The sequence below is a fragment of the Lolium perenne genome, chromosome 2 (genome assembly GCF_019359855.2).
Source record: "Lolium perenne isolate Kyuss_39 chromosome 2, Kyuss_2.0, whole genome shotgun sequence".
Lineage (NCBI taxonomy): Eukaryota > Viridiplantae > Streptophyta > Magnoliopsida > Poales > Poaceae > Lolium > Lolium perenne.
This window is the reverse complement of record NC_067245.2, coordinates 217,641,109-217,663,988: the sequence shown is the minus strand read 5'-3', so window position 1 is coordinate 217,663,988 and position 22,880 is coordinate 217,641,109. Positions and strand designations below refer to the sequence as shown.

The 22,880-nt window shown below is 45.4% G+C and overlaps 1 protein-coding gene across 1 annotated transcript; it reads left to right on the top strand.

Annotated features, from left to right (window-relative positions):
• Positions 1-363: 363 nt before the first annotated feature.
• LOC127334884 (ATP-dependent DNA helicase Q-like 4A) lies at positions 364-9,459 on the top strand. The gene is made up of 25 exons (XM_051361429.2): positions 364-565; positions 1,292-1,660; positions 1,739-1,796; positions 2,274-2,663; positions 2,785-2,955; positions 3,042-3,172; positions 3,271-3,637; positions 3,718-3,849; positions 4,207-4,293; positions 4,363-4,487; positions 4,869-4,989; positions 5,070-5,221; positions 5,292-5,427; positions 6,286-6,409; positions 6,477-6,547; positions 6,612-6,680; positions 6,771-6,893; positions 6,976-7,134; positions 7,225-7,305; positions 7,489-7,647; positions 7,767-7,822; positions 8,310-8,409; positions 8,488-8,579; positions 8,653-8,730; positions 8,835-9,459. The coding sequence occupies exons 2-25, from the start codon at positions 1,473-1,475 to the stop codon at positions 9,262-9,264; spliced, it is 3,600 nt and encodes a 1,199-aa protein (XP_051217389.1). The 5' UTR covers positions 364-565; positions 1,292-1,472; the 3' UTR covers positions 9,265-9,459.
• Positions 9,460-22,880: the final 13,421 nt, after the last annotated feature.

The following is a 22,880-nucleotide window of genomic DNA, read 5'->3' as shown; positions in this document are numbered from 1 at the left end:
TAGAATAGTTTAATTAAGAAACAAAACCGAGGTGACATTGGGCCGTGTTTGCGTCTTACCTACCGGTCACTATGCGTCGCAACGATGGGCTTAGGTGTAGATCTGCTTTTCAACCATGCATGCAGTCGTAAATGAACATTGCGTCCCCCCGTTAGAAATGCAATGATACAACGTCCCGTTTTGGCAGGTAGACACGCAGCGTTGCCTGCCAACCCCATGCACGAATCTCAGAAAACTAATCGGACGGCCTCGGCGCTAATCAGGGATTCGGAGGCCGTTTGCCGATTCCGTTTCCCTCCACGGCGAGGTTTTCAATTTTTAATCCCGTGTCCCTACCCCGCCCGGCGCCCTCTCCCAATTCCCAAAACCAAATACCGCCGGCCATTTCTTTCCTCTCTCCCGCACACACAGGGAAAAAAAAGAGAAAAAAATCCCACAGATTCCCTTTCCCATTCCCCAAATTATCATCCCGTTCGTGCTAGGGCTCCGTCTTCCTCCTCTCGCTCTCTCCCTCCGGCGCTCGCGCGCACGGCCGCCTCCGCCTCCGCGGCCTCGTCGGTGCCAGGTAATCTCGCCTTCCCCAGTCGCCTCCATTTCTGTGAAGGTTCCGTGGTTTATTTTGGGTGGGTGGGTGGGTGGGAGTGTCATGGCGCTGCGCAAAGCGGGATCTCCCCTCGTCGTCGTTGTGGCTGGGAGTGGCGAAAGCGGGCGAGCTGTTTTGGGTCGTCGGGTGGGGCTGTAGGGTTTGAAGATAGGGCGTTCGACGGAATGACCGCTACGGTATGTCCCCTCCCATGGAACGCTGCTCCTACCGGGGGTTCATTTGGTTAACGTCTGAATTGAGCTCATTGACTTTTCAGTGCTCTCAAGCATTTGAACCGAATCGTGTATGCAGTTGACGTTACACGGTCCATCTCCTGCTCCATTCCGTTGCTGAGCACATGCCAGTTGTAGAGCCTCATCTGTCAGCCGGATAACTGGACTTAGTATCGCCTTATCTGTTTGTGTTTTCGTGGGATCAACTGATGGTTAACACCTTAGCAAAGTAGCAAGGATATCATATTTTCTTTGGGCTGTACGCAATTACTCAATCAGGCCTGCTATTTTAAAACAAACTCCCGCTATCTCTACCTTGTGTTCAGTAATAAATTGAGCTTCTGATCAGATCCCACCGTAGCATTTGCTAACATAGGCATCTTAGCGTTACATACATGACTCACTCAGTATCATTTGCAAGCTCAAGACTACCTGTTCTGTTTCTCACTCATAATTCTACATCGTATTGTTGCAGCCTTGCAGCTAAGTTATATCCATCACACCATCTGAGCCATATTGGGGCTGCTCGCACATGCTGGCAGAACCGTACAAGTGCTGTTCTACACGCCGCAGTTTGGTTCTGGACTGTGGCTTTGCGAGATCTTCGTCACCCGACATTCAGCACCGCTTCATGCCCTAATTATTGATAGCGGCGGATGCAAGGCAGCAACAAGCCGAACGCTGGCTCCAGCTGCAGTGATAAGGCGCCGATAGTCAACTGGCCACATCACGCAGATGCTATACAGAGCTCCCGTAGCAAAGATGACTTTCTGAGTTCGAGCTTTTTGTTCTCTTTACCGACTCAAAGGGCAAATCCAGAACCGGATATAATGCTTTCTTTAAGGTACGCTTACTTCTGTTATCGCCATGTTGTAGTATTAAATTGGCCTTACCACATTACCAACACAAATTATATGCCCAGGTCTGCTGCTTGTAAAATTCAAGGCCCAGAACGCCTTCAAGTTCCATGGATCGAGAAGGTATGTCAATTATACTGTAACATGTTATGAATCACCACTCAATGCTTGAAAATGCTATAGTTGAAGAGTCACTTACCATTGCAATCTGTAGATTAAGCTTACCTTACTCTAAGAGGCAGGTCTATTTTCAAACCATATTATAAAAGCTATTGCCGTTTCTTTGTCTCGGCAAAGTGCAAAACTAGGATATGTGCGTTATTAAACTTGAAAGCTGCCCACCAAACGTGTACTGCATACTATTTTGGGGCCAACTGGTTGTGGGAAAACTTTGACCTGTCAGGTTCTGATGCCAACTGGTGGTGGAAAACATCACTCCCACTTGCCCCATACCTCTAAATTCAGTCCAGGCTTGTCTTTTACTTTCAGTAATTACTTTGCTGAAAAAAGCATAAACTTAATTGCCACCATCTCCAAAGTTCAATGTGTTCTGTTCACTTATGTGTGGTTGTTGGTATTCTAAGGACACTTCTATGACAGGCCTGGCGTTCTGTGCGCAACACCCAGGTGGCCTGTAAGAGTTATTTAAGACCTGGTTTATCTGCAAAAGTGAAAGATTGTGACGGGGATTATGCTCATGCTTACGCAAAGGATTCTTCATATAATGCCAACAAATTGGACAATGTGCCAAGGAGTACAGTTCCCTCCCAGGAAAGTATGCATCAACGCCCTGAAGGAGGTATTCTGGAGCAAAATACCAGTCATCGGCTGGCAGGCATCAACTCCCGTACAGCGACTTACCAGAGCAATCATGTGGTTGGAACAACATATCAGTGCAATTTTACCAGAACTGACGCTAAGTCTTACCAGACCGTTCCTGTTGCGGATAACATGTGTGCTGACCCCATGGATGATGATGAGATTCTGGCGGTAGGTGCTTTGCTTTCGTGCGATAACTTTAATGTTTATTTACTGAATTATCTTCCCAGAATTAGCTGAACATGCCATCTTATCATGTCATTATTGGGTGACAAATCTAATTATGTTCCAGAGTATTGACGTGGACCGCATAGTTATGGAACATTATGAAGCGACAAATACACCCAGAGGGTCAGCATCCAGGCAAATGTCAACTCCATCAGGAAACAAGTGTAACTCCACAGGTTTAGACGAGAATAGTTTAGCACAGGAACTGTCTGAAATTTGTAGCCATGGTTGCAAGGTAATTAACGTATTAAGTGAGTCATCATAAATGCTGTTTTGGCAGTAGCTATTTTAACAGATTAGCTCACAAGTTAATATTTGCAGCTAGCTTTTTGCCCAGAGCCAAATTATCATTTGTTGGAGTTGAAGGATCAGTTGCTTGCAGTATCCAGTGAACTTATTGATGGTTCTGGAGAACTCAGTCCTCAACGTTCTGAAGAGCTTCGTCAGCAGCGGTTTGATTCTTGGCTCTATTGATTATTTCTGTGTATATTATGTTGCTTGGTTTTACCAGCATCAATGCTGATATTTTCCATGGTTATATTCTCTGCAGAGCACATCTGAAGAAACAGATGCAGATACTTGGGGACTATATGGCAAGGCCAACCCAAGATGATGAGAGGCAGAGATCACACTCTATGGCCTCCACAACAGCTGTAGAGGGGCATCACCCCCCTATGACCCCAAGAAGCACTTTTGTAATGGACAATGATAGATTCCAGTCTCAGCTTAATTTCGGGAATGAACCTGGGAACGGTGGTTCATGCTATACTCCTGCTCCATATACTTACACGGATAGTTTTGACACACCGTCAGTGCTGAGAGATTACACCCGTAAAAATATAGATATTACCTACACTGACGGTTCTGGTGATAAGAAGTGGAGCAGCAGAGACTTTTCGTGGACTAAGGAACTTGAGGTTATTTTCTTCAAAATCTAGAGTTAATTACTCCATCAACATTGATTTATGACAATCAATAATTTTGGCTACGTCTTCAGGTCCACAACAAGAAAGTTTTTGGAAATCGTTCTTTCCGCCCAAATCAGCGAGAAATAATTAATGCCACAATGAGTAGGAGAGATGTTTTTGTTTTGATGCCAACTGGCGGTGGAAAAAGTTTGACCTATCAGGTAACAAACCATGCTTCTACAAATTTTTGTCCTTGTTTGATATGATATACATCTTTGAAAATTATTTCTCCTTTGCCTTTTGTCCCTTCAGTGGTGATTTTATGTTGCTACTCCTTTGCCTTTTGTCGTTTCTAGTGCTCACATATAAATGATACTACTGGTCAAGAGGTACATTTAAGTTTCATGTATCAGCATTGAAGATGAGTTAAGTCTTGAGATCAGATGGGAGATTGGGAGTTATGAATTAATTGATGGTCTTGCAAGGAAATAAAAGAAACCAATTTATTTAGCATTGACTGCTAACTATCTACAAGATTTTATTCCTCAAATGAGCACTAAACACTCTTCTATTTGCAGCTTCCAGCTTTCATTGAGGAGGGCATAACACTAGTAGTTTGTCCCCTTGTTTCACTCATCCAAGACCAGATCATGCATTTACTGCAGGTAATACGTTATTTCATTTCCTAGCACATATTTCTTGATGTTTTTTTGACCACTCACCGTCTGGAGCAGGCAAATATTCCTGCAACTTATCTCAGTGCCAACTTGGAGTGGACGGAGCAGCAGAGAATATTAAGAGATCTATTGTCTACGTGCAACTACAAGCTACTGTATGTCACGCCAGAAAAAATAGCTAAGTAAGTGGAATGTTGGAAATTATGCATCACAAGTCTAGTTATATTTGGAATTGGCTGCATCATCTCTTGACCGTGGTTTGAAAAATATCCTTTTGCAATATAGTGTGAAGCTTATCTACTATTGTATTTAGGTAAGAGCACTTACTTCATATGACCTGGTGGCACTGTTCAGTAGTTCATGTTTTCCAGATCTCAGATCTGTCTTACAGTTCCTCTTTTTTACTTAACATCTACAGTAGAAATCCCTGAATTCACTTAAGGCTTAAGTTCTCTATTAGTCCCTCACTTGTACAGTTATACCCTTCTCTGTCAGTATATCATTTAGGTCTGTTCTACTATCAATGTATTTTGTAGTAACTGGTAGCAATTTCTTGGGTACAGGAGTGATGCTCTATTGAGACAATTGGAAATTTTATATTCACGAGGTCATCTTTCTAGAATTGTTATTGATGAAGCTCATTGTGTAAGCCAGTGGGGTCATGATTTCCGACCTGATTACCAGGTACTTTCTATCAGGAAGATATATGTCCACGTCAAACAAAAGAAAATCATTTGATATAGCTTTTATATATGATCTCTCAGAATCTAGGTCTCTTAAAACAAAAGTTCCCAGAGACCCCAGTCCTGGCCTTAACTGCAACAGCAACTGCTAGTGTGAAGGAAGATGTTGTGCAAGCTCTAGGCCTCGCGAACTGTATTGTTTTTAGACAAAGTTTTAATCGTTCAAATCTGAGGTAAGTCTGTCAGAAATATATTAACGTTCAACTTCTATTGTATCAAATCATCTCAGTTCAAGTTTTGCAGGTATATTGTGATGCCCAAGACAAAGAAATGCTTTGAGGATATAGATTGCTTTATCCGCAAAAATCATCATAAAGAATGTGGCATCATATATTGTCTTTCAAGAATGGACTGTGAAAAAGTGGCTGAACAACTGAGGGTTACTTCTTCAGACTTTAAATTGTTCACTGTTCAAGCATGCTCTGTTATCTTTAGATATTTAATCTTGGTTGCTTGAGCAAATTCTTCCTCAACAATCTTTTCAGTATTACATGTGTTTTCCATCTTTAATTTGATATAGTTCTGAAAAATATATTTTTGGGTCAATCCTCTTGTTTATCCTGATTCCTGAGTGCTGGTTTCTGGAAAGACGCCCTTACCTCTACGTAATATAGATGATCATTTATGCCAGTAAAAAAGGGCTCCGTATTTTTGTTGTCATTGGGGGCCCATATTTGTAAAAGGAGTTGCACTTTGGTTTTAGTTTATGTTTGCTAAAATTAGTTATACACATGTTGATTTGTGACATCAACAATTCCTATCTGAAGAAGTGAGCGCAGCTCACTTGGGTAGGGGAGTGGCCACCCAGGTTTAGGTCCTCACAGAAACGAATTTGGGTTATTATTTCAAAACAAAATCACTGTAGGGGCCTCCCCTATCACATTTCCTTTAAAAAAACATTTGCTAGCTGACTTAGGTTTGATGCCTAAAGTAAGATAGATGCACCAAACCTTAGCAATTTTCATGAGACGTCTGGATTATTTTTTCCTAGATTTACATGTCATGGTCTCATTACTTGCTTAAGTGCCAGCCATGTCAGCAGTAGTACCTGATGTTTTTAGAATGTATAATGATGTTTAACATTTTATCTGTTCTAGTCAGATGATGTGAAAAATCCCAAGGACTGTACTTAGATTTAATCAGATAATTTGAAATTTGATGGGCTGTGCAAATTTGAAGTGCCTAGCATTTTAACTACTGACATGTCTCACTAGAATGTTTATCTGTTTCCTCACAGGAATATGGGCATCAAGCATCACACTATCATGGAAGCATGGAGCCTTTTGATAGAGCAGAAGTCCAGAGGCTATGGAGTAAGGATAAGATAAACATAATATGTGCTACAGTTGCATTTGGAATGGGTAATGTGATTCAAACATCTTTAAATGCATTATTTATCTGTGTCCATGCTAACGTTCCAATTTGCAGGTATCAATAAACCTGATGTTCGTTTTGTTATTCATCATTCCCTTCCCAAATCAATTGAAGGATATCATCAGGTAAGGAATGCGTGCATAGGAAACTGCATGGTTGAAGCTGTTTCGTGACCGAGTATTTTTTTAGGAGTGTGGACGTGCTGGTAGAGATGGACAGCCGTCATCTTGTGTGCTTTATTACAACTATTCTGACTATGTAAGTCTAGTGGTAACTTTATTTTCAGCTTCTCACCATCTTCACATCATCAGTCATAACAAACAAATAATTTTCTTATAAACTGTCTAGATTCGTGTCAAACACATGATTACACAAGGATCTGCAGAGCAAGTAACATCAAGACCACCCGGACGCTCTTTGTCTAAACATGAGCAAGCACTTCAAACGCACAAGGAGAATCTCTTGTGCATGGTATAATAATTCTATATGCATTCTGCTATTCGAGCTGTAGTTTGGAAGCCATCATAAACATGACATTTTTTCTCTTCTGTAGGTTAGTTACTGCGAAAATGATGTGGATTGCAGACGTTTCTTACAGCTGATCCACTTCGGTGAGACATTTGATCCATCACATTGTGCAAAGACATGTGATAATTGCCTGAAAGGATTGAGATGGATTGAGAAAGACGTGACTGATATTGCTAGGCAGTTGGTAAGTGCCTAGACAGCTGTGCCCTTCCTCCCAAACATATGCACACCTCGCTGAGTTGCTGCGAACCTACACCATCTTGTTGCTTTTCAGGTCGAGCTGGTTTCGTCGATAAGGCAGGCATGTTCAAGTTCTCATATTCTTGAAGTTTACAGGGGTTCCATGAACCAAAATGTATGCATTCCGCTAAGCACCCAGAATTATTATTTCTGAAGTTCATTAATTCTGCTACTCGCTATCAGTGACAACTTACTTTCTGCAATCTGAATATTGTGCATCTTGGCTTACTGCGGGAGAAATCGTGGTGAAACTACATACTTGCGCCCAGATTGTAAGCTTATCTACTATTGCATTTAGGTCAAGAAGAGCAATCATGATGCTTTGCCTCTTCATGGAGCTGGGAAGAATCTAGGTAAAGGTGAGGCCGCAAGAGTACTACGGCATCTAGTAACTGAGGGAATACTTACTGAGGATGTCAAAAAGAGTGATTATGGATCAGTATCATCTGTCTTAAAGGTAGCTGAGGAAATACTTGATCCCTATTTAAAAAAACCTTTTTAGAAGAATATTGCTATTTTCTAGTGGCTGCCTTGGTCGTATACATATGCTTTCCTTACAGTTTTTTCATGGAGCAGGTGAATCATACAAAAGCTGGTGGTCTTCGCTCTGGCAATCACATAATTGTCCTTAAGTTCGTTTTCTGCCTTGTACATGTTATTGAATTTACCATATGTTCTGTATTCGCCAGTTCTCTTCAAGTTAGATTGACATATTTTGCTTTGTTTAGAAATATTTCCCTTGTGATTTGTTAGAAGATACGGATATTTTTCACGAGTTCTCACCTAAAATCTTCTTAGGGTCCATCATTAATCAAGATTGTCTAGTGAGCATGATGATTTTATGGGTGTATGAGTTTGCACTCTGGGAGTTGCCTAAATTTGGCTTGCACAATATAATGTTACCGACAATCTGATCTTGATTTGTTAGGCTGAAATAGATAATTCAAATGTCGTTACGATTGCAACTTAGTTGATTTAAATCAAGGTTGGAAAGTTGAGATTTAAAAGCTAAATTGGGCTATCACACTAGGGTGCTTTCTTCTAGTCAAAAATTCATTTAATCCTCCAAACATCTTTGAACAACGAAATGCTCTAATGCTTTGTTATGTTAATTTGCAGGTTTCCCACTCCTGAGCAGGCACCTAAGATGGGGAAACTTGATGAACCATCAATTTCACAAACCAATAAGACTGTTCATCAGCAGAGTGAAGTGGATGAGGTAGTGGGTCGTTAGTTCTAATAAATTCTTTTGTGTGTATTTATTTGGTTCCATTCTAAAGGCTATTCTCCATTGCAGAATTTTTCAACATTGCTCTTTGAAACTTTAAAAATCCTTAGGACTCAGATAGCGGAGGATACTCCAGGATGTGTTGGATACCACATATTTAAGTAAGTTCCATGTTTTATATTCGGCTGTGCAAGCACTGACTGCCTAGTGACGTGGTGAATTATTCATCTTCAGAAATGAAACATTGAAGGAAATAAGCATCCGAATACCAAGGACGAAAGAAGAACTTTTGGACATAAACGGCATCGGCAAGTAATGACCCTACAAAAGTTATATTCAGTGTGCATTGTAATGTTGGCAACACAGTGTTGATAACTAGAGCAAGAATTACATTCCGCTTTACGTGTTTTTCTCAGGGTGAAGCTCAACAAGTATGGGGATCGCGTGCTTGCAACCATAGATGAGCTTCTCAACCAATTTTCAAGCGGAGGCAAGAGAAACAGCAGCAGCGGCGGCAGTAACGAGCAAAATGAGGCCGCGAAGAAGCGAAGGGGCCTCACCGCCATCAATGTGTCTGATAATGGTGATGACTTTGAAGAACGCTCGGTTCAGTCCAAGAAACGCACGACAAAGACACGGAACGCCAAGCAGGTAATATCTGATGCTGCAAGCATCGTCCAAGATGGCCGGCATATTATAGATCTTGAGTTGGACGGATATGAGGAAGAGGAATTGTGCAGCAGCGTCCAACAGCCTGTGGCATCTGGTAGGGTTTTGCCTAAGTGGGCAGCCGCCGGAAACACCCCCACAACTAATATATTTGATGGATATAAGTACACCAAGTAGGGTTGTAGGCGTCTAAGCCTGTATAGATCTCGTGTTAGGTTGCTGCTCATGTCCCACATTTCCATGGTAGTTCTGGTAGGCTGTGTAGTACATGTAACATTATACTGGTGTAGGCGTATTCTGTTAGAAAATCTGAACTTGGTGGACATGGAAATATATGCACCACACTGCAGTAATATAACTCTGTTAGTTGAACTTGCCAGTTGCATGCGCTTGGTTAATTTATGTCACGTTGCCTGATAAGAACTAATTTCTGTTCAAGACAACATGTCCACCACGAAACAAATCAGTTGCTTGAGTCTGCTGCAATCTTGAGTGTATTCTGGCGTGGATTGTAACAGATGTGCCTTCTGTTTGAAGCCTGCAGGCAGTGCTTGGTTTGCCTATGCAAGGTGGACGAAAGGTAAACGTATCCCTGCTGTGTCAAAGCTGCAGCCATCTGCAGTCACGCAGGAAAGAGCATACCCAGCAGGCACCGTGCATGAACAAACCCAGCACTATCTGCAGACTTCAAACATAAGCCACATCTGTTACAATTAACACCGGGGTACACCCAGATTGGACCAGAATCAGCAAACCTTTTTTCCTTTGTTTCGTTGAAGACATGCTAGTCTCTGTCAAGGTGCAAACCAGTGGCGGAGGCAGAAAAAATTTAAGGTGTGGCGGAAACCAAACAATTAATCATTGGGAGCAATGTAGCAGACCTTGTAGTACTGAAGATTATTTCAGTCAACAACGAGATAAGTTTCAGAATTTGAAGCAAAAGTTTAGTTCTCAAATACCTTGCATTATGTACTGGGTGTTCTTCTTCGACGCCATATTGGCTCAGTCGGCGGAGCGGTCTTGCCGTTCCCGAATCGAGGATTCGTCTCGTCGGCCGGCGGCCGCGGTTTTGGTTCCTGCTGGCTGTTGCGCGCTTGCGCTCTGCCGCACTGCCGATCGGTTTCTGAGTCAGCGGCAGGATGGTGTTTCGTGTGAAGATCGGTTTCTGATTCTAGATGCCAATGAGCACAGGCAGTCACGCACAGCCCAAAATCCCTACCCATATATTTTTACCTAAATGGCCCAATTGCTCACCAGGCCCAATAAGGCCAATCACTTACCGGTTCAATTCCCTGGCTCTCAAACAACAGCTCTCATCGATGTTAAGCAGTCAACACAGGACAAACCTCAATGATATCTCATATCTATCTATATCTATCTATACCTAATAATAAAGGAGCTAACGTTTCCGTGGTTTCGTCCTGTTTGTTACCCCTTCGTCCGCAGTTGTTTCCGTCGTCCGTCGTTCACGTTTTGCCCCGAGTTTCCTTCCCGTGATTTTCGTACGTTGGTGTTTCTTCCGTACATAAAGCTGAACCGTATACAAGCAGGACTCAAGGGAGTCTTCGCAAATCAGATCGTTTCCGGGTCAAAAAATAACTGGCCAAGGCACGCGGCCACGAGGCCACAACTCCTGCCCGGTCTTAACCAGAAATCTACTAGCCAACGCGCCCACGACACAACTTCTGTCCATAAAGACGAGGCGAGATGACCCGTCTATAAAGGACCAGGTGATGACCGCTCCAGCCACCAAGAATCTCTTTCGTCGGCGCCAACCAAGCTCGACTCGATGTCGTCCATGGCGGTTCTCTAAGGTCGGCGATGATTCACGGCAGGATCTGCAGCGCGCCGAGGTTGGCGACGATGACCACCTGATCGACGCCGCCGCCGACGTAGGCGCTGCGCACCACCGCTATAACTATCGTCTGGCAGCTTGGCGAAGCTGAGCACAACCAGCATGTCGAGGATCGTGGGGCGGAGCCCCTCGGCCGGTATGGGGGCTGGCCGTGAAGAGCGACGACGTCGGGATTTGACAGTGTTGCCTGGTCGTGCGGTTCAGGTGCATCCCCTACGTAGAGTCGTAGACTGCCACCGCCGGCTACGGCGTATGAAGCCATGCGCTAGGGTTTTGGAACCGCTGGAGCTCCACGTCTGTTGAGACGCCGCATGCCATCTGAGTTCGCATAGCGTGTGGTGATCAAACTCTAACCGCTGATTGCTCAGCTGGTTCGCTACTGCAGTGTTGCGGTAGCTAATCGATAAGGATGCTGCCTCTGCTCGGGCATAACAAGATCTTTTCTGTTCTTCAAGCATGCCAGTTAATTAGGATCTGATCAGAATTGCCACACCTCAGTTTGCGCACGTTTCACATATGATGCTGCAATCCATCGGATGGCTTCAATTTTGATTGATGCATGTGTCTTACGACAGCCGGATGCCAAACTTGCATACCATGACAGGGTTCAGATATGTTTTGTTGTATTCCAACTATACTGTACGTACGCCGTACGGACTTGCGATGCCTCTGTATTGATGGACACAAATAGCTTGATGATATATGGCGTCAAAGCAACAGCGTTCAGTCAGCTCATCCTTAAATAAATTATAATTAAAGTTGCAAATGCTTTTACTTTTGGGTTCTATACTCAAGTTTATCTAGCTATCGACTTTATGTTTGTGTTCTCCACATGTGGAGGTGCAGCCTGGAGGTAAAGTATTTATAGACATCTCAATCTCGCGAGCTTTCAAGAAAAAGTAAGTTAATATTTTTTAGTTTCACCTGAATGCTGATCTATGTGTCATGAATAATTGTGCTATATATCGAACTTGTCGTTGTATCGCAACAGCCACTGATCTGGATTATATTTGCAGCTCTCAAAGAATTTATTAGTTAATTGGTTACTAATTATCTCAAATTTTTAAACTTATTGATGCTCTCATATTGTCGATGCAACTCTTCTCTGCTCTTATCATAACCATGCAACATTAGTTGGGGGAAGAATGAATGCCCAAAGCACCACACAACTATGATTAATTTTAAAATTTTAGTGTAGCTGAAAGCATTTTAAAGTAAATACTTTTAGTCATGTGATTTGATCTGTAGCAACGCACGGGTTTTGTCCTAGTCTATACCTAATAATAAAGCAAAAAGGGGTTCCGTCGTCCGTTCGGCATTTTGCAGTTTAGCCCCTTGAAAAGATGTAATTAACCCGCACTCCTACCTAGCAACGACGTGTCCGTCGTTCGTCAAGCTTCCTCCTGTCCCGCACTCAGGCCAGGATGAGTTCTTACCACTACTAGGGAAAGGCCCATTGCCGGCGCACCTAAAACCCCCATTGCCGGCGCACCACAAGCCCGCCGGTGCGAACGCGCCGGTGATAAACGGACACTGCCGGCGCACCAGGTTGTGCGCCGGCGATATCTCAGCTATCGCCGGCGCACCACCACTGCTTTCGCCGGCAAAGATCTATTTCACCGGCGCACTATCGGGTGCGCCGCAAGAGTGCTTCCAAAGACTGGCGCATGCCACGTGCGCCGGCAATGTGTTATTTAGGTGCGCCGGCAATTAATTCGAAAATTCTTTTTTCCACTTTTTTCCAGCATATTACAATACAATTTTGACAGCAGTATATATTTACAACGCAGTTCATATTTATACAGTATTACATGCAATATGAGAAGCACATAGAGAGCCAAGTTTCATTTCGGTATCAGTACACAAATACGCAAGTCTCGTTTCGGAATGTGTTGATTTCATACAACACATGTGCATATGCAACACCGAACGGCGAAGTTTCACAAAGTTAGAAGTCTTGGTACATAGTCGTCACAAGTATCGTCATACACCTCACAATGTAGGTCCTAACCTAAACTAGAATCACATAGAACATGACCAACATGGTCATGACCATCATCACGAAGGCCATGGTCTTCATCCGGTTCCTCCTCATGTCCCTCATCTCTCCCGCTAGATAACGGGCGTATCTTCCTTCCGCCTCCACCCTAGTGGGGTATCCCTTGTAGCTGTTGCCGCTGAAACGGTGCACCTGTCTCCGACAGTCCTCCCAGTCGTCGTAGACTCCAGAACCCTCCTTGTACACGACATATGTCGTCGGCATCTCCATTCACAAGACAAGTAAAACGTTAGTACCAATGCAATGAACAAGTGCCAACTCAAATAAGAGACAAGTAGTATGAACTAAATAGCATGTGCCTCATACTTTGTTGGTCGAAATAAATAATAACATACAGGGATGGTGTCAGTGAGGCTAGGTAGGATGCACAATAGATTGATATTTGTGGCCTTCACACCAAGCCTCACCGGCCCCACCCCGGAGTGTACAAGTGACCGAACATTTTAATCATCGGCCAATGCAATTAAGAAGTGCGAACTCAAATAGAAGACAAGTAGTACGAATTAAATAGCGTGCCTCATACTTTGTCGGTCGAAACAAATATTAACATCCAGGGATGGAGTCGGTGAGGCTAGGTAGGATGCACAATAGATTGATACTTGTGGCCGTCGCACCAAGGCTCACCGGCTCCACCCCCGAGTGTACGATTGACCGAACATTCTAATCATCGGCGAACTCCAAATACGAGGCAAGTAGTGGTCGAGTAAATGCAAATAATTATTAAGCTATGTACGCCATAATCTTGAAATATATAGCAAAGTAAATGAAACTACAGACACATGTTCACATGCACATTCATACAACTAAATAAAAGCAACTAGTCGATTCTATGGGAATATATAACAATTATTACAACGGAAGTTCAAGGACATATCGTTCAAGCTTTAGCAAGTGTTCCCGTCGTAAGATCAGGTTGTACGCCTAGGGGGGAATGGACGGCAGCCCTCAAGCGAGTTGAACGGCCTCTCATCACGCGACATCTCCAAGCGGAGGTCTATCTCGTCATTAGGTGGTAGACCATAGCCGTAGAAGAACTCGCCAGACCTATTGTTGACATCCTGCAGGATTATCGTGCAAATGAACTGCTGGATGCGACCCCAGCTTCTTTCTAATCTCTCTATCGGGGACATCCGCCATGTTTGCAAACCTGTTTCGAGATTATCGGCAGCAACATGTCATCTGCGTACTTTATGTACTCCTGCATCTGAAGGATGGCGTACCACGCGTCCATCCCATTGTCGGGCGTCGGCTGCACGAGGCAGGGAAGTTGGTTGTGTGGGTTAAGACGAAGCCTCCTCGGGATTTCCTCTCTACTTTGAGGGGGCCTGCCTTGTTGGCGAAGCCGGTGAGAGCATCATTGAGAAGGGCCACGATGTGGGAGTAGTCTTTCTTGCGGTCCCTACCCGAGTCGAGATAGACTGCATGCGAGTGTTGCGGGTGCACGACGATGAGGGTGCGAACTTGTCTCTGCGGAAAACACACGGATTAACCTTTGGAAATGCAAATGGAGATATAGGATAGAATGGTGATGGGGGACTAGCGAGTGATTACTTACTCGGGAAGTAAGGGATGAGAATGGCGCCCTTCTTAATGTTCGCCAGACATGAAATCCTCGACCCTCTGGGTGGCAATCGCGCGATCCCCGTGGTTGCAGATGATGCTCTCCCGCATATAGAAGGGGTCCATGATCGCGATGGTCGGCGTCCCCTCCTTAACAATCTGGGAAGACATGCTAAGAGCAACTAGGCGAACCACACTAAAGTGGAGCGCTTGCATGCGATAGATGCTGAAGATGTCGTTGAACCGGATGAAGCACAAGTCCGCGTGGTACTTCTCGACGAAGTTCATGCCAGTTGGCACCTTCGCCACGAAGAGAGGGTAACCAGGATCTTTTGATTTGAGAAGAAGGTTCTCCACATGCAAGACAGTCTCATGCAAGCTCCTCATATCCGGGGTGAGTTTCTTCACGACATGCTCCGGCAGCATCGGTTGACCCAAGTGATGCAGAGGTCGCCAATTGTTTGGCAACTTGTCAAGGAGTGGGACCTTGTCCTTGGATTTGGCCGCCGCCTTGTCTTGGGCGTCCTTCTTATTTGCCCTCTTCCTCTTCTTGGGTTGTAGTGCTGGACCATCCATCGCCGTAGTGGCCGTAGCACGGAGTGTGTTTGGGCTCAACATATTTTTGACGGCGGCGGTGGCGACCTCCTCAGGATTTTCCTCCTCATCGGCCGTTTCTTGAGAATCGAACAGCTTCTTGGAGCACACATATTTGAAGCCCGGCGCATCCTCATGGACAACTTGTGAAGACGTAGGAATATCCCATTGGAAGTTGTCACGTTCATATTCCTCGGCCTGGCGCGGTGGCTGTTGTGGTGGGGCGGCCCGACCTCTGCGCGGTGGCCGTTCGGGTGGGGCGATGACCACGGGCGCCGCTGGCTGTCGTGGAGGGACGCTGACATGTGGCGCCGCAAGGTGCTTGTCTTTGCTTGCCGTCGACCCCGAGTAGGTGTTGATCCGAATTAGGGTCTTCGGCCATAGCAGTACCCAACCCTTCAGTGAGGCCAGATTCAACGGGCTATCGTCATCGGCACCATGCGGTTGATTAGGAGGAAACAAATCCTCATAGCCCGGTAACGCCCGATCCACTTCAACCCGGTAAACGTCATCCGCCATATCTCGTGTGTGCCACTTCTTATCCAGGGGCCGAATGATGGACCCCCTCGCGACGTCTTTGATTTCGTCGTTTACTCTCATCAAAAAGGTGCATGGCGTCGAGAGCGCTGCGAGAACATGTGTATGGCGTTAGAGAGAGGGCAAGGATGACGAAACTAATATATTAACTTGATGTACACATTAGTTAATTACCGTGAGGGCGTTGAGCTCGGCTAATGTCGACGGGCCAGCACATGCGGCGGCGGGCGTGCAAGTGACGGAGGGGCTGCTACCCGGCATGGACGGTGAATCCCTAGCACCAGCGACATTGCCGGCGGCCGGAGGAGTCTCCATTATAACATTGTCATTGCCGGCGGACGGCGGCACCATCGAGTTGCTGCCGTTGAAGCTAACCACTTGCATTTTCGGGGGGCCTTGTTTGCCACCCTCATACCACGCTTGCATAGCGTTGAAATCTGCTTGGACTCAGCGGCGACTTCAGCTTTGACTTCAGTGTACGAGTGTAGCTTTGAGTTGCGGTACGATTGCGGTACCAAACCAGCTTGGACTTGGGCTAGGATTGACTCCCTCATTTCCTCCGCCTCCCGCTGCTTCCTCTCATTACGCGCATTTTTATCGGCCGCAGACGACAAGCCATAGTGACCATGCTTGTAGCCTGTACCGGCGCCAGCCACACGGCCTCTATGCGGCCTTCTCGTCGGTGAATGCTCATTAACGATGTTTAGCGCCCGTACGAGAGGCTTGTCCCAGGCTACCCTGCCCGTCGACGCCTCGGGACGAGGAGCCTTCGTCACCTTGGGAGGATTGAGAAAGTCTTTGTCTTTCTTCTTCTGCGGAAGAAACGCGAACCATTTAGAAATGATGCGACTATTCTATGTACGATGCTTGATCTGATACAACCGGTGCATTGCTTCCCCGTTTGTTCTCCCACGCCAGGACCTTCCGGTCGTTCGTGAACCAAATTATGTCGGTTACGACCTTCGGGTCCGTGACAAGTTCCCCGGTTAGTTTCTTCTTATGGTACCGGGACTCGATGAATCTTCTTTCAAGCGGGTCCTTGTACTTGAGCCAGGGGTTCTCAATGCCGGCATTTACATACGCCTCATCCTCCTTCGCCCAATAGGGCTCCTTTCCCTCGTACCCACGGCTCCCAAGGTTGTGGTTGCCGATGTTAAGCTCCCGCATTTCCTTCCCCCACAACTTGCGATTCTTGGTTGCTTGTAGCTCTTCATTGGCCACAAAAGCATCAAAGTCCGCTTTGGGTGACATGCGGAACGGCGGAGTGGACCTCTTCGAAACCTTTGCCCTCAGCAATCAGCCTCCGCACCATGTACTTATAGCTGCGGAGGTGTTTGGTGAACTTCAGGAGGGCTTGTGAGTTCACCATGTTGTTGGTTTGATGACTGGAGGCGTAGTCGCCTAGGAACTTGTATCGTGCGTGCAACCTCGCAATGAGCTGGGCTCGCAAAGGCGCTTTGCTCTCAGCTCGGAGGTCCGTCTCGTTGAGATTGACGACCTCTCGGAGGATACATGCCAGTTGGTTGCCGTACCCCTTGGCAACATCCTTCGGCAACACCGGCAAACCATCGGCGGGGTCCACCTCTGATCGTGTCTCTCGCCGGTGCCGACCGTGTTTTGGCGCCTTGCCTTCCGCGGCCTCTTGGCTCCACTTGTCCCGGTGCCACTACTCCCGGCGGCGGCGCTAGGATCGTCGCCGCTTGTCTCGCCGCCACCCCCGGCGGCGCCGGTTGCCTCATCGCCGCTAGGCTCGTAGGTACTACCCCCGGCGGCGGCGCTTGCCTCGTTGCCGCTCGGCTCGTCGGCACTACCCCCAGCGGCATCCTCCATCTCATGGTCCTCGTCGCCGCCAACACCAGCGGCCTCGGCATCCTCCTCCGTCCGAAAGAAGTGCCTATTGTAGTGCTCCTCTAACTCTTCTTGAGACGACATGGTGCCTTGCACTAATAGAAGACGAAAAAGAGTTAGAATTCACGGAAAAATTCGGCATGACCTTTGCTAAAAATTGGTCATGCCGAGTGCTAGAATTGCCGGAACGGAAATGAATCGACATTCCGGCACTCAATAGCAACTCAATCCCCGTAATGTAAATGCAAACATAGAAATGCCATAACCATAACCATAACCATCTCCATAACCATGCCATCACCATAACCATCACCACATAAATTACAGTAGCTAGCTTTTTAGCATATACATTACAGTGGCATTTTACATCAGCATAAAAATAACACTTGACAACCTCCATTTAAAACCAGAGAATGAACATAGTGAATTTTATATATCAGCTACTAGGCTGTTGCATAAGATTTGAATGATACAGGAATAAACAGCAGCATCAGCTACTAGGCTGTTGCATCATCCACATGGTGAGGTAGCAGAAGTTCATACTTAAACAATTACAATTAGTAACAGTATAGCACATAGTCCAATAACAATAAACAAAGTACTATCTCAAGGTTGAGTGCACCTGTTGGTACCACAAACAAACAACTAGCAATACTATATTAGATTTCACAGACTTCTAAACAGATGGATAATACAGTGCAGGGAATCATACACCAGCAAGATGGATAACCTGAAGCATCTATATATGCAACAATAAACCTACATGCTAGGAGCAGTGAAGCAAAACATAGTATATTATATGCAAAAGCAAAGACCAAACACCAGCAAGATGGATAACCTGAAGCAGGCCATCACAAAACACCAACTAAACCTTATCTAACCAATGCAATGCAAGTCAGACAGTTCTAACAGACAAATCAAATAACAATACATGGCATGTCTAAACTTAGCACTGTGTCATTTTCAAGCAAATGACATAGATGGTAGTTACCCCAACTTAGATCAGGAAACATAAAGAGATATTAAGGAAGCATAGTAACAGACACAATGCCATGTCCTGCTACTAAAAAGAATTCCAGAACCACCCACCAAGCAACAAGTTCAACCGCAGACAGATACTATACAAGAATTGACTGAGACTTCCAAGATGCAAAAATTAAATAGTGAAGTAGCAATAGTGAACTAAACCAGAGAACTATTTTAAATGAACCAGTAGCATTTCCATTTCATTTACACTATAATAAAAAACCCCAACTCAATTTCTTTTTTCAACAGCACTTAGTATATAAAGCATTTTATTAAAGCATTTTATTTTTATTGCTAACATAATTTGACAGTAGCATGAGCATGAGAGCATAAATGGCAGAGAGCATTTTCTCTGGTTAAGGGAACATATAAATGTTGAGAATAACATGTATTTTACAATAGCATGGACCATTTTCTTGCTACTGCTAGAATTCTTGGCTAACCCTAACACTTGGCTAACCCTAACCCTAGCATTCTTGGCTAACCCTAACCCTAACATTTAAATGTATGCCTAACCCTAACACTTGCTACTGCTAGCATTCCTTCACCTTGTACATGCACTGGCCAATTAACTAAACAAAATCAATTTTCATTTTAGCTACTGCAAGTAAAATCAATTTTGAGCCAAACCTCTATTTCATTTTCTTTTTTTGGCAGTAGGTAATGATGCATTTTCATTTTGAACCAAATTGTATGAGCATTTTTAACTAAACAATTGTATGAGCATTTTTAACTAAACAACCATTTTTAACCAGTAGCATGTATGAGCATTTTGAACTAAACAATTGTATGAGCATTTTTGGCAGTAGGATGAGCATTTTGAACTAAACAATTGTATGAGCATTTTTAACCAGTAGCATGTATGAGCATTTACAACCAGTGAGCATGCATGAGCATTTTGAACTAAACAATTGGGCATTTTTAACCAGTAGCATTTTCAAATTGATGATTTTAGTATGAACCCTAACATTGAAAAAGCAATGGGGGCAGAGGGGGATTGGGGGCGGAGGGGGATTGGGGCGAGAGGGGTGGACGTACCTGACTACCAGCAGGGGTCGACGGCGGCGGCTAGCGGCAGGTACGGGTCTCCTGTCTCCTGCTCCTGCTCCTCCTCTCTGTGGCGGCTGGCGAGCGGCGGATCCGACGGCGGCTCCTCCTCGACAGCGGCGGCGGCTCCTCCTCGACAGCGGCGGCGGCTCCTCCTGGACAGCGGCGGCGGCTCCTCCTCGACAGCGGAGGTAGGTGGTGGGGGGGCTGGTGGTGCAGAACGGCGGGTGGCGGCGCTGGCGGGTGGTCGTCGTCGTCGGTACGGGGAAGATGTGAGGAAGAGGAAGAGAGAGATAGCACGCGCAGCGGTTAAGTCCCAGGTATAGCTGGGGACCTTATTGCCGGCGCACCACATGTTTGGTTCGCCGGGGACAACTATACCCCCGGCGAACCAAGCATGTGGTGCGCCGGCAATAAGGTCCCCACTATACAGGGACTTGTCCCCCAACCTGGCTGGCCATTTCTTTTTATTTCTTTTCACTTTCTTTTTTTTATTCTTTTCTTTATTTCTTTTCACTTTCTTTTATGTTTCTTTTCTTTTCCCAAAAATCCTATACTATTTTATTTCCTTCTCTTTTCAAGATAATAACCAAGCAATATGAGTTTATGCATTACAAAAAATATGAGTTATATACATGCATGCATAAAATATTGACCAACACAATATTAATTAGTCATACATAAAATATTGGCCATGACAATATGAGTAGTTATGAATTACACAAAATATGAGTTATATACATGCATGCATAAAATATTGACCAACACAATATTAATTAGTCATACATAAAATATTGGCCATGACAATATGAGTAGTTATGAATTACACAAAATTATAGTTATATACATGCATGCATAAAATATTGACCAACACAATATTAATTAGTCATACATAAAATATTGGCCATGACAATATGAGTAGTTATGAATTACACAAAATATGAGTTATACATTGCAAATAAAGTTTTACATCATCGATTGAGAAGAGTGTTTCGCTTTCTTCTTGCTTTTCTTGCTCGTCGTTGAATAATTTAGCCCCGTGTCGTGACTTCTTCTTTTGAAGGGTCGACCTGACCTCGGTAGCGTGGTCCTGCTTCTTCTTGTGGTGTATGTTGTGTCTTCGTCCTCGGATTCTTCCATCATTGGGTCTCCGACTTGTCCTTCGAAGTCTTCCTCGTTGGCGACTCCATCCATTCCGACGATGGTCCTCTTGCCTCTCCTCACGATAACACGGCTAGGCCTGGATGGGTCGGTTATGAAGAAGCATTGGTGCACGTGTTCGCCGGTACCCATGGCTCATTCTGCGCGGTGGCGTTCGTGGACTTTGATTTGTTGGCTTCGGGTAGAAACATGGTGGTGAAATACCGGTCTTCTTTTTCGACGCTCTTAGCCCATCTCGATACGGAACATCGGCACTTTCTCCCCGGCGTAGCTAAGCTCCCAGATTTCCTCGATTCTTCCGTAGTATCTAGTCTTTACGTCACCCGTCCAGGAATCCATCGTTACCCCTGAGTTACGTAAACACTGTTCTTGTCTTTTTCTTCCGTGTAGAATGTGTACCCGTTGATATCGTACGCTTGGTAAGTCATGATGTTGGGCGCGGGGCCATGTGACAAGGCCAATACTAGTTTATCCTTGTCGAATCCATTGGTGGGGGATTAGCATCAATGTGGTCTTTGAACCAGCGCAAAAGAGGAGTTGTGCTCTCTGTATATTTCGCTTCCGTCATCATCGGCTTGCCACTGTTCTCTATCATGGTTTTGTGCTCTTTCAACCAAGGATCGATCAAGTCAATGTGTTGTAGCGCTACTAAGTTGGCCTGTCAAAGTCGGAACTCCGACCAGACATGTGCACGTGCAGTTCCTTCCTTCCATTTTTGTGGCCTACTCCCTCGAACCTACGGAGGTACTTGTTTTGAGGCAAACCAACAGGGTCCTCGATGTCTAGATAATTCGTGCGAGAAGAGATGCACTCTTCGGTGAGCCAGCCTGTACGATGCTTCCATCTGGATGTGACCTGTTACGAACGTATCCTTTAATGACCCCATTCATTCTTTCAAACGGCATCATGTTGTGTAAGAATGCCGGCCCTAGATCGACGATATCATCCATGATATGGACCAACAGATGGACCATCACGTCAAAGAATGCAAAGGAAGTACATCTCCATCTCACATAGGATCACCACGATCTCTTCACCGGAGCCTTGCGAGTTTCTTCACGCTTATCGACTTCCGAGTTATGACGTCGAAGAAGTTACAGAGCCCGATCAGCGTTGCACGGACATGGTCATCCATTATACCTCGGATTGCAACCGGAAGAATCTGCGTCATCATCACGTGATGTCATGAGACTTCATGCCGCTGAAGTTTCGTTTCTTGGGGTCCAGGTATACGCTTATTAGCCCGGAGTAACCGAAGGGCACTCGACTCCTACAAGGCAATTGAAAAATTGATCGACCTCGGCCGGACTAAAAGTGAAGCAGGAGGGGGACAGTAATAGTCCGGCTGCTTAATCCTTTTGCGCTTCGACCGCCGTCCGCCTCCTCCTCCGATCGTCCCTCTTGGGCCGGCGGGATCTGAAGCTCTTCCCTGATGCCCAAAACTTTCAGGTCCTGTCTTGCTTTCGGCCCATCTTTGGTCCGGTCCGGCATGTTGAGAAGAGTGCCAAGCAAGCTCTCGCACACGTTCTTTGTAATATGCATGACATCAAGGCGTGAGGTGTATCGAGAATTTTCCAAGACGGCAAGTCCCAAAACACGGACCTCCTTTTCCATACACCAATGAGCGGCGTCGTTTCCTTTTTCTTCTTCTTCTCTCCAGGCTTTTGACGAATCTTTCCCGGCGCAGGCACTCCTTCCAACCTTTCGGTAATGTATCGATCTCTTCGCCGCTCTTCTTACGTGGAGGTCCTCGGGGTTCATTTGTACCATCGAACAGATCTCCACGCTTTCTCCACGGGTCAGTTTTCCGTAGCCACCTTCGATGCCCCATGTAAACTGTTTTCGAAGAGCCATCCTTACCAAGCTGCAAAAACATCGTCTCTTCCATGCACGACACATGCCTTGTGTCCATGGCACACCTGGCACGAAATGTAACCGTATCCGATGGAGTCCTGCACCGTCGTGATCAACGCGGCTCTCAAAGGGAAATATTCTTCCGCGACGGCGTCCCATGTATCTACCCCTTCCTCCGCCCACAACGTTTCAAGCTCCTCCTTTAATAGTTCGAGATACATGTTGATATCGTTTCCTGGCTGTGTCGGCCCT

Coding starts and splice junctions, on each gene's coding strand:
- LOC127334884 (XM_051361429.2), top strand. CDS start 1,473: ATGCAAGGCAGCAACAAGCCGAACGCTGGCTCCAGCTGCAGTGATAAG. Junction 7,648..7,766: donor CAGTATCATCTGTCTTAAAG/GTAGCTGAGGAA, acceptor TTCATGGAGCAG/GTGAATCATACAAAAGCTGG. Junction 8,410..8,487: donor AGCAGAGTGAAGTGGATGAG/GTAGTGGGTCGT, acceptor TCTCCATTGCAG/AATTTTTCAACATTGCTCTT.